We start from the raw sequence: 12,559 nt of genomic DNA, 5'->3' as shown, positions 1-12,559 counted from the left end.
GCTGCGGAAGAGGTTTCAGTTTCCACTGAGTTAAGTGATTATTGGAGTTCCAAGCTAAGTGGGTTAGAAAGATGAGCATATTGAACTTGAAACGCACACACAAAATCTATACTGCAGGTACGCATTTTATTCTTGGTGATAATTCTTGGTGGAAAGACCGATCAGAAATACTGCAATCACTTCTATTATCCGATAAATATTGAGCAGTAGGTTTCGTGAGAAAGGCACCTATCTTTTGTCCAGTCTGTTTACTATACATTGCATGCTCTGAGCAGTTCTTATCTTCATGTTCAGGAACAAAGTACACACACACACACACACACACACGCGCGCGCGCGCGCGCGCACACACACACACACACACACACACACGCCCCTTTCCAAAACTAAAGGCCCAGGGACTCCCAAGAGAGAGGTGGGATCTCTCGCAGCCCAACCACACAATGGGGGCCGCTTCTCGATAGCTCGCACCCCACCCCGCAGGCCAGGGTTCGACTTCTTGGGGCCGCTTCGCTCCGCCCCTGCAGTCCTCGGGGGCGCCCTCCCTCACTCTCGCTTCCCTCCTCCTTCGCCGGGGAGCCGGAAAACCCGGAGCGAACCGGCCCTGCTCGGCGGCGCATGCTCAGTAGCGAGCAGGTTCAGTTCGCTAGTAGGAAGCTCGAGCGCTACACCGGCGTCGGCGGCGGCCGCGGCGGCACCTCTGGCCAGCCAGATACTCCAACGACGACCTCGGGCCTTTCCCCTCCCCCGCTACACCCCGGCCCCGCTCCGCCCCGGGCCGCTCGCGTTTCGGGGTCCCCGCTGCGCGGAGCGGGCGCCGCAGCAGAAGCGTCCCTCCACACGCCCTCCCCCCCCAGCCGCCGGCTGTGCCGCTGGGCCAGGCCGGGCCCGGGAGCGTAGCCCCGGCGGGCGGCGGCCGCGGCGGAGGGCAGCCCGGGGCGGCGCCGGCGGGCCGGGGAGGGGTGGGGGGCCCGGCCCCGGGGTGGTGGTGCGGGATGCCGCCGCCGCCGCCTGCGGGCTGCGTTCGCTATCCACGGCTGGTACCCGTGTCGGGTGGGTGGCCGGGCGCGGGCCTCGCCTCTCAGCCCCCTCTCCAAGGCTAGCCCGGCCGCGCGGCGCCCCGAGGGGGCCGGGCCGTCCGGTGGGGCCGCGGCCCTGTTCGGTGCTGCGAGCTCGCCCTCTCGCGGCTCCCCGGCCCGGCCGCCGCCGCCGCCCCTCTCCCCGCCCAGAGGCGCCCCGGGGGCACCATGCAGGCGCAGCAGCTGCCGTACGAGTTTTTCAGCGAGGAGAACGCACCCAAGTGGCGGGGGCTGCTGGTGCCGGCGCTGAAAAAGGTGAGGAGCCCGCGGGACCCCGCTTCCCGGCTTGCAGCCCCTGCGAGGGCGCGGGGCCGGGAAAGGGCTGGGGAGGCGGGGCGCGCGCAGGGCCGTCTTTCTTCCCGGTCTCGCCGCCTCCCAGAAAGGACGGCGCACACTGAGAGGTTCCCGCACACTTCGCTGGCTCGGTGTTGACATTCACCCGGTGTGTGGGAAGGCCGCAGGGAGCCCGGCAGAGTTTGTCCGAATCATCCAACCTCTGAGAGGCTCATGTCCTGCCCCTGATTCCGAGACCAGAGTTGGAGGAGGCTCAGTTTTCAGTGGAGGTCAAAGCAGGCCACTTTTCCGCCTTCTCGGTCTTACCCTGAAGCTGCTGTCAGCCTCCGGTTTTAGGTGTCCAGTATGCTGGCTTTAGTGGGCTCGAGAATGCTCTAGCCATAACGCTTGCTTTAAGTAATTGCAGAGCTCGCTTGCCAGCAGGAACATGGCCTGCTTCGCTCGCCCTCTGTAATCACTCTTCATTCCCCTGAATTTCCCCACTACTCTGGTTAACAGGGGCGGGTGCACATGCCACTTTTTTGGTTTGGTTGGTTTGTTTGTTTGTTTTTGCCCCCTAGAGTTTGAGAATCTTGGTACTATCTTTTGTTTTGTTGGTTTGAATTTTTAGCCATTCTGTGTTTCTTCACGTTTGCCACATTGTTACCTAAAGTTGTATACTCCATCATCTGGGCTTTTAAATGTTTTAGTACATTTAGGAAATACTGCTACATTTTAAAAGTTTCTAAAGCCGCACTGTGAGTTAGTATATACATTAAAACGTCAGAAACTGGTGTGTGTGAATGAACATTAAAACGGTGTTTTTTGTTTCCCTTTTACCTTTTCTTGTAAATACAGAGATTGCTTTACTCTCGTAGTGTTTCTTAATCCCAATTTCTTGTTGCTCAAAGAATGTTTTATGTTATTAGGCTATATTTTTCCTTCTACCAAAAGTTGAGATTGTGGCATACCTTTTGTTCTAAACATTTGTACTTTTAAAAACTGTGCCTTAAAAGGTGCCTGATGTTTCCCAAAGGCCAGCAACTTTTACTTTCCCTTTTGCCCTCCTCTCCCCCACCCCCAAGATCCTTGGAGACTACAGTGGAAACTAGTGTGTTAGCAGGATTTGCTCTTTTTTTTTTTTTTTTTATAAAAGTTACTGACTTTTTTCCTTAAGTGTCTGAGTAAGTAACAAACATCTCTGTGATGTTGTTTTCTAAGAAGACCAAAGAGATGTCATCTTCCTTTTATACTTTATTCATTAGAAATCCCGTCAGGGCTCTCACTTTTTTTTTTTTTTTTTTTTTTCACTTTTGCTTTACCTGCAAGCTTGGCATCTTAGCTGATAATAGGGGAGTAGGAGGTCTCAGTCATGTTACAAGCCTGGGAGTGATGGAGGTGGAGTGGAGTGGGGAAGAGAGAAAAATTGTTGAGAACATACAAAAGAACTCATAAAACACTATCAGTTTGGGGCTGTTTTGTTTAGTAGCAAACAGCTCCTGTCCCAGGGAACCATCAAGATACTTTTAGTTGAGGGTAACTGTGAAGTGGTAGAAAGAGCATTGTAGGAGTTGGCAGACCAGGTCCAACTCTGCCACATTGGTGGCCCTTGCTGATATCTTTCCACAGAAGCATTTTGTTTGGCTGGCAGGGTGCTGTTTTACAGACTTTTAATGTAATTAGTTGCCAGTATTTAAAAGTGAGAGATGTCACATAAAATCCGAATTTTTGGTTTTTCTTGAAGAATGGGAAGATCTCTCCACATTGGGCAAGACAGTGAACTGCTGGAGCTGAGTGAAAGGCTTTCCTCTTCAGCTCGGGCGTCCATCTCCAGTTCACCACAGTCCCTGCCAGTCCTTGTGACCTATTTACATAAAACAGTTTCAACTTGAAACAGAGATGCCCATGCAGGACAGAAGTGCTGGGGGGAGGTGGAAGTGTATACAATGTAGCTGATAAGAAAGGTTCTTCCAATTCTTTTTTGAGATAGCCACTGATGAGGACTCGAAGGCACCTATGATGAGGTTGAAAATATATTGCATATCTAGATGTGCTCTTGTTCGCTCTCAGAACCTGCATTTTCAGCTGCCTGCTAGACATTCCATATGGACATCTCCTTATCTTGAACTCTTCCTTTAGACTTCCTTTATTATTTGCAGATGTGCCCATCTTGTGTTGTTTTACCTGAGGTTCTGTCGTCATGTTACTCCCTTTACCTGAACTGCCCTTTGTCCGGCCTAACGCTGATTTGACCTCAGTGTTTTCTCAAATCCTCAGGGCTGAGTTGGATCGTTTTTATTTTCTTTTAGTCCCAAACCGTAGCACTTAACAATGAATTGTAAGTTCCTATTAACTTGTCTTCCCCATCCCTCAACTAGATTCGATGGTCCTTGAGAAAAGGAATAGTATTTTACCCTCTTTTCATCCTTTAGGCAGCAGTCCCTGACACCTACCTAGTAGCCACTTATGTTTGAATGAATGGGTGAAGTAATATCCCAACTAAAACCATCACCTGTCTCTGCCTCCACTGACCATTAAAAAAAAAATTCCTCTTGATTAATGGCTTAATTATGTTATTTGGTTCAAAACTTTGGAGTCATCTCTGACTTCTCTCCTTTACATTACTGTCCATACCCCGGCAGAGCATATAACACAATAAACATAGATTTATTTCCCTTTGATATCTAATCTGTTACCTTCTACTCTGAGTCCTCTTTCCCAGACCACTGTATCAAAACAAAAATAAAAAGAGAACGATTGATGTATTTTGAGGGTGTAGGATGAAGTACACAGTCCTTAGCGTGGATGATCTTGATCCGTGATCGGGCTTCAGCCTGCCTTTCTGACTGGATTGCCTACCATAATCTTTCATATTCTGTATGTCTCAGCCAGACTGGACAACTGCTTTTCCTGACTATGCTCAGAATGTCTCACTACATCAGTCTAAGTCCTGTCTTACCTATTGCACAAATATGTCATGCTTACTACAGACCAGGTAATGCCCTTGGCACTAGGGATTAAAAGGTAAATGACATCATCCAGAAATGACCAAGTTAGAACAGGGTGGAAAGTGGCAGAGGATGTGTTTGGAGAGGAATCTGGTTTATAGAGAATTTTTTGAATGTTAAGCTAAAGAGTTTGAATTTTATCTTGAGGGGATGAAAGTCATTGAGGAATAGGTGAGTAACATCAGATTGGAATTTTAGAAAATTGACTTTGGCCATAGAATAGAAATTGGATTGGAGAAAAATGACCTGAGGTAAGGAGAAAAGTTAGAAGGCTAGTTTAACAGTCCAGCCAAGAGATGATACGTGTTTGAATTAAGGGTGCATTTGAACTAGGATGGACATGTAGGGATGGATTTTGAGAGATGTTTAAAGGTAGAATTGGCAGGACTGAGTAACCCAGTGAGTGAGTAGGGCAAATGGTAAGTAAGAAGGCCGAAAGAGTCCTAAGTTTCTGGTTTGTATTGCCTTAATCAGGACAGAGAATGGAGGAGAAGCTGTTGAAGGTGAAGAGAGTGGCATAAAAGCACGAGCTTGGAACACGTTGATTTAAGTCCTTTTGCCTTATCCGAGTGGGCTTGTCAAGCTGGCAGTTGTGTTTTTGGTATCAGTCACTGCAGATTTGGGACTTCCAGGGGTGTAAGTAAAGCCTTAAGAATGAATGGATGAAGGCTTGGGGTACCTAAGTGTCTGACTCTTGGTTTCAGCTCAGGTTTTGATCTGATAATCATGAGATCGAGCCCCTTGACAGGCTCTAAGCTCAGTGCAGAGTGGGCTTGAGAGTCCTTGTCTCTTTCTACCTCTCCTCGCTCTTTCTCTCTCAAATAAATAAATAAAACTTCAAAAAAGCATAGATGAAGCCTTTATCCATACGAAGATTTATATAGGATATTTGTGGCAGCTGTATTCAGCAAAAAAAAAGAGAAAAAAAAATGGAAACAACCCAGTATCCATTAACAGATGAATGAATAAACAGATTGTGAAATAGCCATACATTGGAATACTACTTGGTGATAAAAAGGAATGAATTATTGATAACACATAGCAGTGTGGCTAAATCTCAAAAATAAGCTGAATGAAAGCCAGGTCAAAAAAGAGTATATGCTGGATAATTACATAAAATTCTGGAAATTACAAACTAATCTACAGTGACAAAAAGGTCAGTAGTTGTTTTAGGAGAGGCTTTTATGTTCATTTCTTGATTGTGCTGATAGTTTCAGGGTAATATACATTGGTTAAAATTTAACAGATTGTACAACTCAGATATTTGCAACTTGTTGAACAAAAAAACCCCTGAGTTTGGAAAGATTAATTTGGTTAGAGAGTTTTGTGGGCTTTTTTAGAAAAAGATTTTATTTATTTATTTGACAGAAAGAGGGACAGAAAGAGAGGGGATACATGCAGGGGGAGTGGGAGAGAAAGAAGCGGGCTTTTGGCTGGGCAGGAGCCCGATGTGGGGATCAATCCCAGGACCCTGGGATCATGACCTGAGCCAGACGCTTAATTGAGCCAGCCAGGTGCCCCAAGAGAGTCTGCATTTTTAAACACTATGCTATGCTACCTCTAACAGAGATGAAGGCATACTTTTTTTTCTGAGATGGGAGGGAAAGAGATAAAGATGGGTTTGTAGGTTGGGGAGCCGTGAGTTCATGTTGAAACAAGAGGTAAGATTCTTGACATAGAGTGAGGAAAGAGGTATGAGTAAGGAGTCTAAGAAGCATGGTCAAGTTTTGAAATTGCTGTTGTGGAGTGTGGAGAAGGAGCCAACTGGTGAATTAGAAAGGAATTGCTGAGCAGTCCTGAATGTGGAGATCATAAATTTGGAGTAGCATTCATTGGTCTGGTTGTGAGATTTCCTCCAGCAGCACTCGTCAGTTCAGGTAAAGGAGCACCGAAGAATTGGTTGCAGGTGGCTGCAGTAGGGACTCAGAGGGTACCAATATTTCAGGTGATAGGAGGTAAAGCTATAAGACAAGTAGCAGGTCACGGAAGTATAAATGAAGGTTCCCATGGACTAGGAATCTTGGTGAGTTGGAAGAGGAGGGTAGTGAGAGCAGATAGGGCATTCTGATTGGAGAAGATAATTATACTTTAGGGTTTTAGGATTCCAGGAATGAGAGAAATAAGACAATTAGGAGCTCCAAAGTTGTGTATTGAATGATGGATCGGTGTATTATATATATGGATGATGGCGAAATCCACAAGGATTATGGCTTATGTTGTAGTGGAAAGGAAGACTCTGATCCAGCAGTGGTAATGAGGTGCAGAAATCACAGCAGTGAGGATGCTTCAGCGAAAGAATAAAAGTGACAATTGCTCCTGTTCCTCATAACGTGTTTTATATCACAACTGTGGGTAGAATAGGAAAAAACTTCTCACTTCATTTTAGAATATTTTTGTCTTATGATTAAGTTTTTTACCCAACATTTTATTATGAAAAGTTTCAAATATACAGAAGAGTTGAAAGAATTATACAGTAAGACACCCATATACCCATCACCTAGATTCTATAATTTTACATTTTACTATGCAAACATAGTAATGTGCAATTTTAATAATGTAAAATGTAAATGTTAATTTACATTTTGTCACATGCCTATCCATTCCTCACTCCACCCACAAATCCATCTTACATTTTGATGCATTTCAAAGTCAGTTACAAACATCAGTACACTTTACCCCCAAACACTTCATGTCATTAACTAGAGTTCAGTATTTGTTTGTAGTTCTTTTGTTTTTTAGGTAAAATCTGTGTGCAGTGGAATATACAAGTGTTAATTTTACCATTTAATGAGTTTTGACAAATACAACCCAAGCCTCTATCAAGATATCAGACATTACTATCACTCCTGAAATTTCCCTCATGTGCCTTGTCCATCAGTCCTTGCAAACGTTGTTCTGATCTTTTATCATCCTACCATAGATTAATCGTAACTATTTTAGAACATCATATTAATAGAATCATACAGCATATATTTTTGGTATGGCTTTGAAGTTGTGTTTATCAGAAATTCAGTCCTTTTTTTCTGTCATCGGACTGTATCAGAGTTTGTCAAGTGGTTAGATACCTGGAAGGTTTCCTGTTTGGGGCTATTATGAATAAAGTTTCCGTGAATGTTCTTATTATACAAGGTTTTTTTTTTTTGGTAGGATTGTGTTTTTATTTCTCTTGGGTAAGTACCAGGAGAAATGGCTCATAAAGTGTCTGTTTAGTTTTATAAGAAACTGCCAGACCTTTTCTCAAAGTGTTTGTATCTTTTATATTTCCACCAACAACTCTCATAGTTCCCGTTGCTCCACATCTTTGCCAGTATTAAATATTATCAGTCTTTAATTGTAGCCACTGTGGTGGGTGTGTAGTGGTTGTGGCTTTAATTTACATTATCCTGGTGACTGATACTGAACACCTTTTCATGTTCTTATTGGCCATATTTTTTTTTTTTAAGATTTTATTTATTATTAGAGAGGAGGGAGAGAGAGCACGCGCACAAGCAGGGGGAGTGGCAGACAGAGGGAGAGGGAGAAGCAGGCTCCCCCAGAAGCAGGGAGTCCAATGCAGGGCTCGATCCTGGAAACATGGGATCATGACCTGGGATCATGACAAGTCGCTTAATCAACGGAGCCACCAGGGGCCCCTTTATTGGCCATTCTTATTTCCTTTGGACAGGCTGCATAAATCTGTTGCCCATTTAAATTTTGAGTTCTTTTTAGTACTGAGTTGTAAAAGTTCTTTATATATCCTGGATAACTATTTTATCAAAAAAAATTCATGAATATTTTCTTCTATCCTTTGGTTTGTCTATTCATTTTCCTAATGATGTTTTTTGATGAGCAGAGTTTTAAATATCAAGGGAGTCAAATTTATTTATTTTTAAAGGTTATTGCTCTCTGTGTTTAAAGAACCCCTTGCTTGCCACTAAGTCATGAAGATAATTCTAATGTTGTTTTCTAAAAACTTTATATAAGTTTAGCTTTTACATAATCTGTGGACCATTTCAGATTAATTATTGTTTAAAATGTAAAGTGGGAATTGAGGTTCATTTTTTTATGCTGATTATCTAGTTATTACAGAACTGTATGTTGAGATTTTTCTTTCCCTGTTGGACTGATATTTTTGTGAAAATTAAATGAATATATATCATATATTTATGTAAATATATATTCAAACATTTGCATTCTATCCCATTGATCAGTTTATCTTTACATCAGTTCACGTTCACACTGTTGGTTATTTGTTGATTTATAGTAAGTCTTGAAGTTAGTGTAAATCCTCCAATTCTCTTCTTTTAAAAATACTTTTTTAGTGTATCTCGATTTGGATTTCACTATAAATTTTGAACTGTCTTATCAGTTTGTACCAAAATATCTTGGTGAGATTTTGGTTGTGATTGCTTTGTATCTATAGATTGATCACTAGGGAGAATTGGCAACAATACTAAATCTCTGGGTCCACAAACATGGTATATCTCTCCATTTATTTAGACTTTTTCTTTTTTTTTTTTCTTTTTTTTAAAGATTTTATTTGTGAAAGAGAGCACAAGCATGAGCTGGGGACAGGGCAGAGGGAGAGGGAGAAGCAGACTCCCTGCTGTGTAGAAAGCCAGGCCAGCTAGCTTGATCCCAGAACTCTGGGATCATGACCAGAGTCAAAGGCAGGCGCTTAATCAACTGAGCCACCCAGGCGCCCCAAGACTTTTTAATTTCTGTCGGCAACACTTTGTAGTTTTCAGTGTAGAAGTCTTACATGTCTTTGGTGAAGTTTAACCATAAATGCTTTGTATTTTGATGCTATTGTAAATTGTTATAGTTTTCTTTTTTAAGATTTTAGTTATTTATTTTGAGAGAGAGCACACATGGGAGCATGGTGCGGGGCAGAGGGAGGGGAAGAGGGAGAGAAGCAGACTCCCCATTGAGTGGGGAGCTCGATGAGATCATGACCTGAGCCAAAGTCAAGAGCGCAGTGCTCAACCAACTGAGCCACCCACGCGCCCCTAGAATTTTATTTTCTAATTGTTAGTCACAAATATGCAAACATAAAGCTGCTTTTCATATGTTGTTCTCATATCCTTTGATTTTGCTGGTAGTTGTGGATTCCACAGAATTTTCTGTGTAATTATGGCATCTGTAACGACAGACCATCTGATATTTATTTTTATTTTACTGGCTAGGACCTCCACCAACCTAATGTTGAATGGAAGTAGTGAGTATGGTTATCTGTTTTTATAGCTAAGTTTTACAGCTGAGGAAATGGATCCTTAGAGAGATAGACTGCTCAAGGTCTTATAACTAATAAGAAATAGAATCAGAATTTGAACCCGAGTCTGTCTGGCTTCAAAAAATAACTCTTTCTACTGTACTGTATTGCTTCCTTTGAGTAGGCAGTATAATATAGTACTGTGGTGTTTTAACTGTCTTGCACCTTGGATTTTACGAAAGAAGTGCCTTAGGATAAAGGAGGCTGAATGAAGAGGGCTTTGAAACCAATGCTTTAAGCTGAGAAGTTTAGCCCTTTTACATATTAGGGTTCTGCATAGGATTACCTTAGGAAAAAAAAAGGTTCTGCTGCATAAAAAAGTGACTTTTAAGGGTGCTAGTTAATGGAAAGCTAGTGTAGACCACAAAGGAAGGGACTGAGAAGTCAAAGTCTTGAGGTGGCAATAGGAAGCTTCGAGACTATCTTGTGTGTGTATGTGTGTGTGTTCTCTATGATAGAGAACACGCATGTGTGCAAGCAGAGGGAGCAGCAGAGGCAGAGGGAGAAGCAGGCTCCCTCTGAGAAGGGAGCGCAATGCAGGATTCTATCCCAGGACCCCAGGACCATGACCTGAGCCGAAGGCAGACGCTTAACCGACTCAGCCACCCAGGCGCTATCCTGTGTGTTTATGTTTGGGAGTGACAGAAGTGATGTTTTAAGCGGAAGTGGGAGTTAGCCAGGTGAGGATGAGGAGGAAGAGTTAAATGATTTGTGGTGGCTTGGAGTGCAAGAGGAGCTCAGCATTTTAGAAGTCCTGAGTAGCTGGAGTCTGGAGCATGGGGATAGATCTTAGTATCTTTTCAAAAAGATTTTATTTATTTTAGAGAGAGAGTGTGCACACTCAAGCAGTTGGGGGAAGGGACAGAGGGAGAACGAGAGACAGAATCTCAACTAGACTCCCCACTAGCATGGTGCCTGATATCGGGCTCAATCTCAGGACCCTGGGATCATGACCTGAACTGAAACCAAGAGTCGGAGGCTTAACCAACTGAGCCACCCAGGTGCCCCCAGTTAATGAATTTTGAAGGCTCACCGGCTGCTCTGCGGAGCACAAGTTAAATGGTAGTAGAACTGTAGTCAGGAAGGCCAGATGTAGTCAGGAAGATGAATTGATGGTGGTTTTGACTAGGGCAACAGCTGTGGGGATGGGGAAAATTAGATTTTAGATGTAGAGGTAGACTGATGATTGAATGACAAAGTAGTGAGAGGGAGGAGTCAAGACTTATTTCTCGCTTTCTGGCTTAGAGGTCTTGGTAGGAATGGGATGAAAAAGGACATGCTGGGAGAGGAGCATGTTAGGAGGAGAACTAAGAAGGCTTCGGTACTCTGGGACTGAGAAAGTGTGAGAGGATTGTGTTAGGAAGGGTTTACACTTTGGGGGTAGCCAAGTATGGCAAGCATGGAAAGTGTCTTTGTTGGACTGTCCTCAGGAATTACAGGCAGGTAACAACCTGAAGGCTCTGATAATGTCTTTCAAATGACACTTCAAATACCATCTTCTCCATCAAAGCTTCCTACTACAGCTCCATCCCCCAAGTAGAATGAATCTCTTAATTCACTTAGTACTTTAGACTTCAGTTGTACTATGACAGTCTGTCCTTCAAAGTTGGGATCTGTAGCTTCGCTCTTTCTCTCTATTGAGAATTACCTGAGGTTAAGAATAGGGCCTTATATTCCGTATAGTGTATTTCTTACCTATAGCAGTTGCTAAGGACGCATTTGTTGAATTGTGTGTGGTTCTGAGTATCCCCTTGAGTTGAGGGTCAGTCAAGATCTTCAACTTCAAAGGGCACTGGAATTGCCATGTTTAGTATATACCATTTTAGCAAATAGGTAAGCAAATACTGTATTTTTAGAAATAATTCATGACTAGTTGTTTGTTTAAGTAGTGCTCGAACTCACAACCCTGAGATCAAGACCTGGGGTGAGATCAAGAGTCGGACGCTTAACCAGCTGAGTCACCCAGGTGCCCCGAAATGGCAGGATTTTTTTTTATTAGTGTGTACTGCAAGGGAGAAGCAGATGCCAAGATGGGATTGGATGTGCAAGACATTTATTAAAAATGCTTGCGAGAGAAAATGGGGAAGGAGTCAGGGAATGTCTTTAGACTGTGATGCAAGTCTGACTCCAAGTGAGGGAGAGAGGGAAGGGAGGAAGGAACTTGGGGTGAAAGCGTCTTACACTGCAGTGCAGTCCTAAGGAAGGAAAGTTCACCAAGGCCTCAGGAAGTTCTTGAGTGAAAGTTGCTTGTCACAGGAATTCCTCATCTCCTGGGAATAGGCCTGCTTCAGTGTGCCTGCCTGCTCAGTCGCTGCCACTGAGAAGGGCGGCCTCTGCAGGAGCTCGGGGATGGATTTCAGAGCGCAGCCACTGGAGTCTCCGTCCCTTGCCTTCCCGTAGTCAGTGATCTGAGAGGCTCATAGCCAGCCGGGGTTGCCTCTGTGGCCGTCCATTGCTTGATGCGGAATAATTCAGTTACAGTCTTCCCCCACTTAAATTGGGTTCTTTGTTTCCCCCAAGTCCCTTATGCTTTAAAGAAAGATATCTTAGGGTAAGTTCTGAAAGTCAGAACTTAATTATTGTTGGTATTAATAGTGCATAGTTTGTTTTCATAGCTGTCAAGCAAAGTTTGCATTTCACATTCAAGTTTATTTCATAATTAAACCTTTAATGTACAAAACCACAAACGAAGCAGTAAAGGCAAAAGAAAACAATGCAAATGATACCCTTATTACTACTATATGAACTAGTGAACCAGGAGCACTTTGGCACTACCTTGAGTAGTCCAGCCATCCAGCCACAAAGATGACTGCTTATTGATTTTCCTTTCCAGGCTTGGGCTGCCTCAGAAACACAAATTAGTACAAATCAGTACAAGAAATTCCTCATAAAGTCAAATTCTGGTAACTTCCCATTGAGGATAGGAATATACATAGGAGAAAAGTAATT

At 43.6% G+C, this 12,559-nt stretch overlaps 1 protein-coding gene across 2 annotated transcripts in view; it reads left to right on the top strand.

Annotated features, from left to right (window-relative positions):
• The first annotated feature begins 937 nt into the window (after positions 1-937).
• The window catches only part of SOS1 (SOS Ras/Rac guanine nucleotide exchange factor 1), a 146,430-nt gene continuing 134,808 nt past the window's right edge, over positions 938-12,559 (top strand). For both annotated transcript variants that reach the window (XM_059405493.1, XM_059405492.1), the window contains exon 1: positions 938-1,333. In XM_059405493.1, coding sequence (XP_059261476.1) covers positions 1,247-1,333 — 87 coding nt within the window. In that variant the 5' untranslated portion in view covers positions 938-1,246. The remainder of the gene's footprint in view (positions 1,334-12,559) is intronic.

This window comes from Mustela nigripes, chromosome 7 (genome assembly GCF_022355385.1).
Source record: "Mustela nigripes isolate SB6536 chromosome 7, MUSNIG.SB6536, whole genome shotgun sequence".
Taxonomy (NCBI): Eukaryota; Metazoa; Chordata; class Mammalia; order Carnivora; family Mustelidae; genus Mustela; species Mustela nigripes.
Note: the sequence above shows the minus strand (reverse complement) of the source record. Positions and strands in the feature narration are given on the sequence as shown.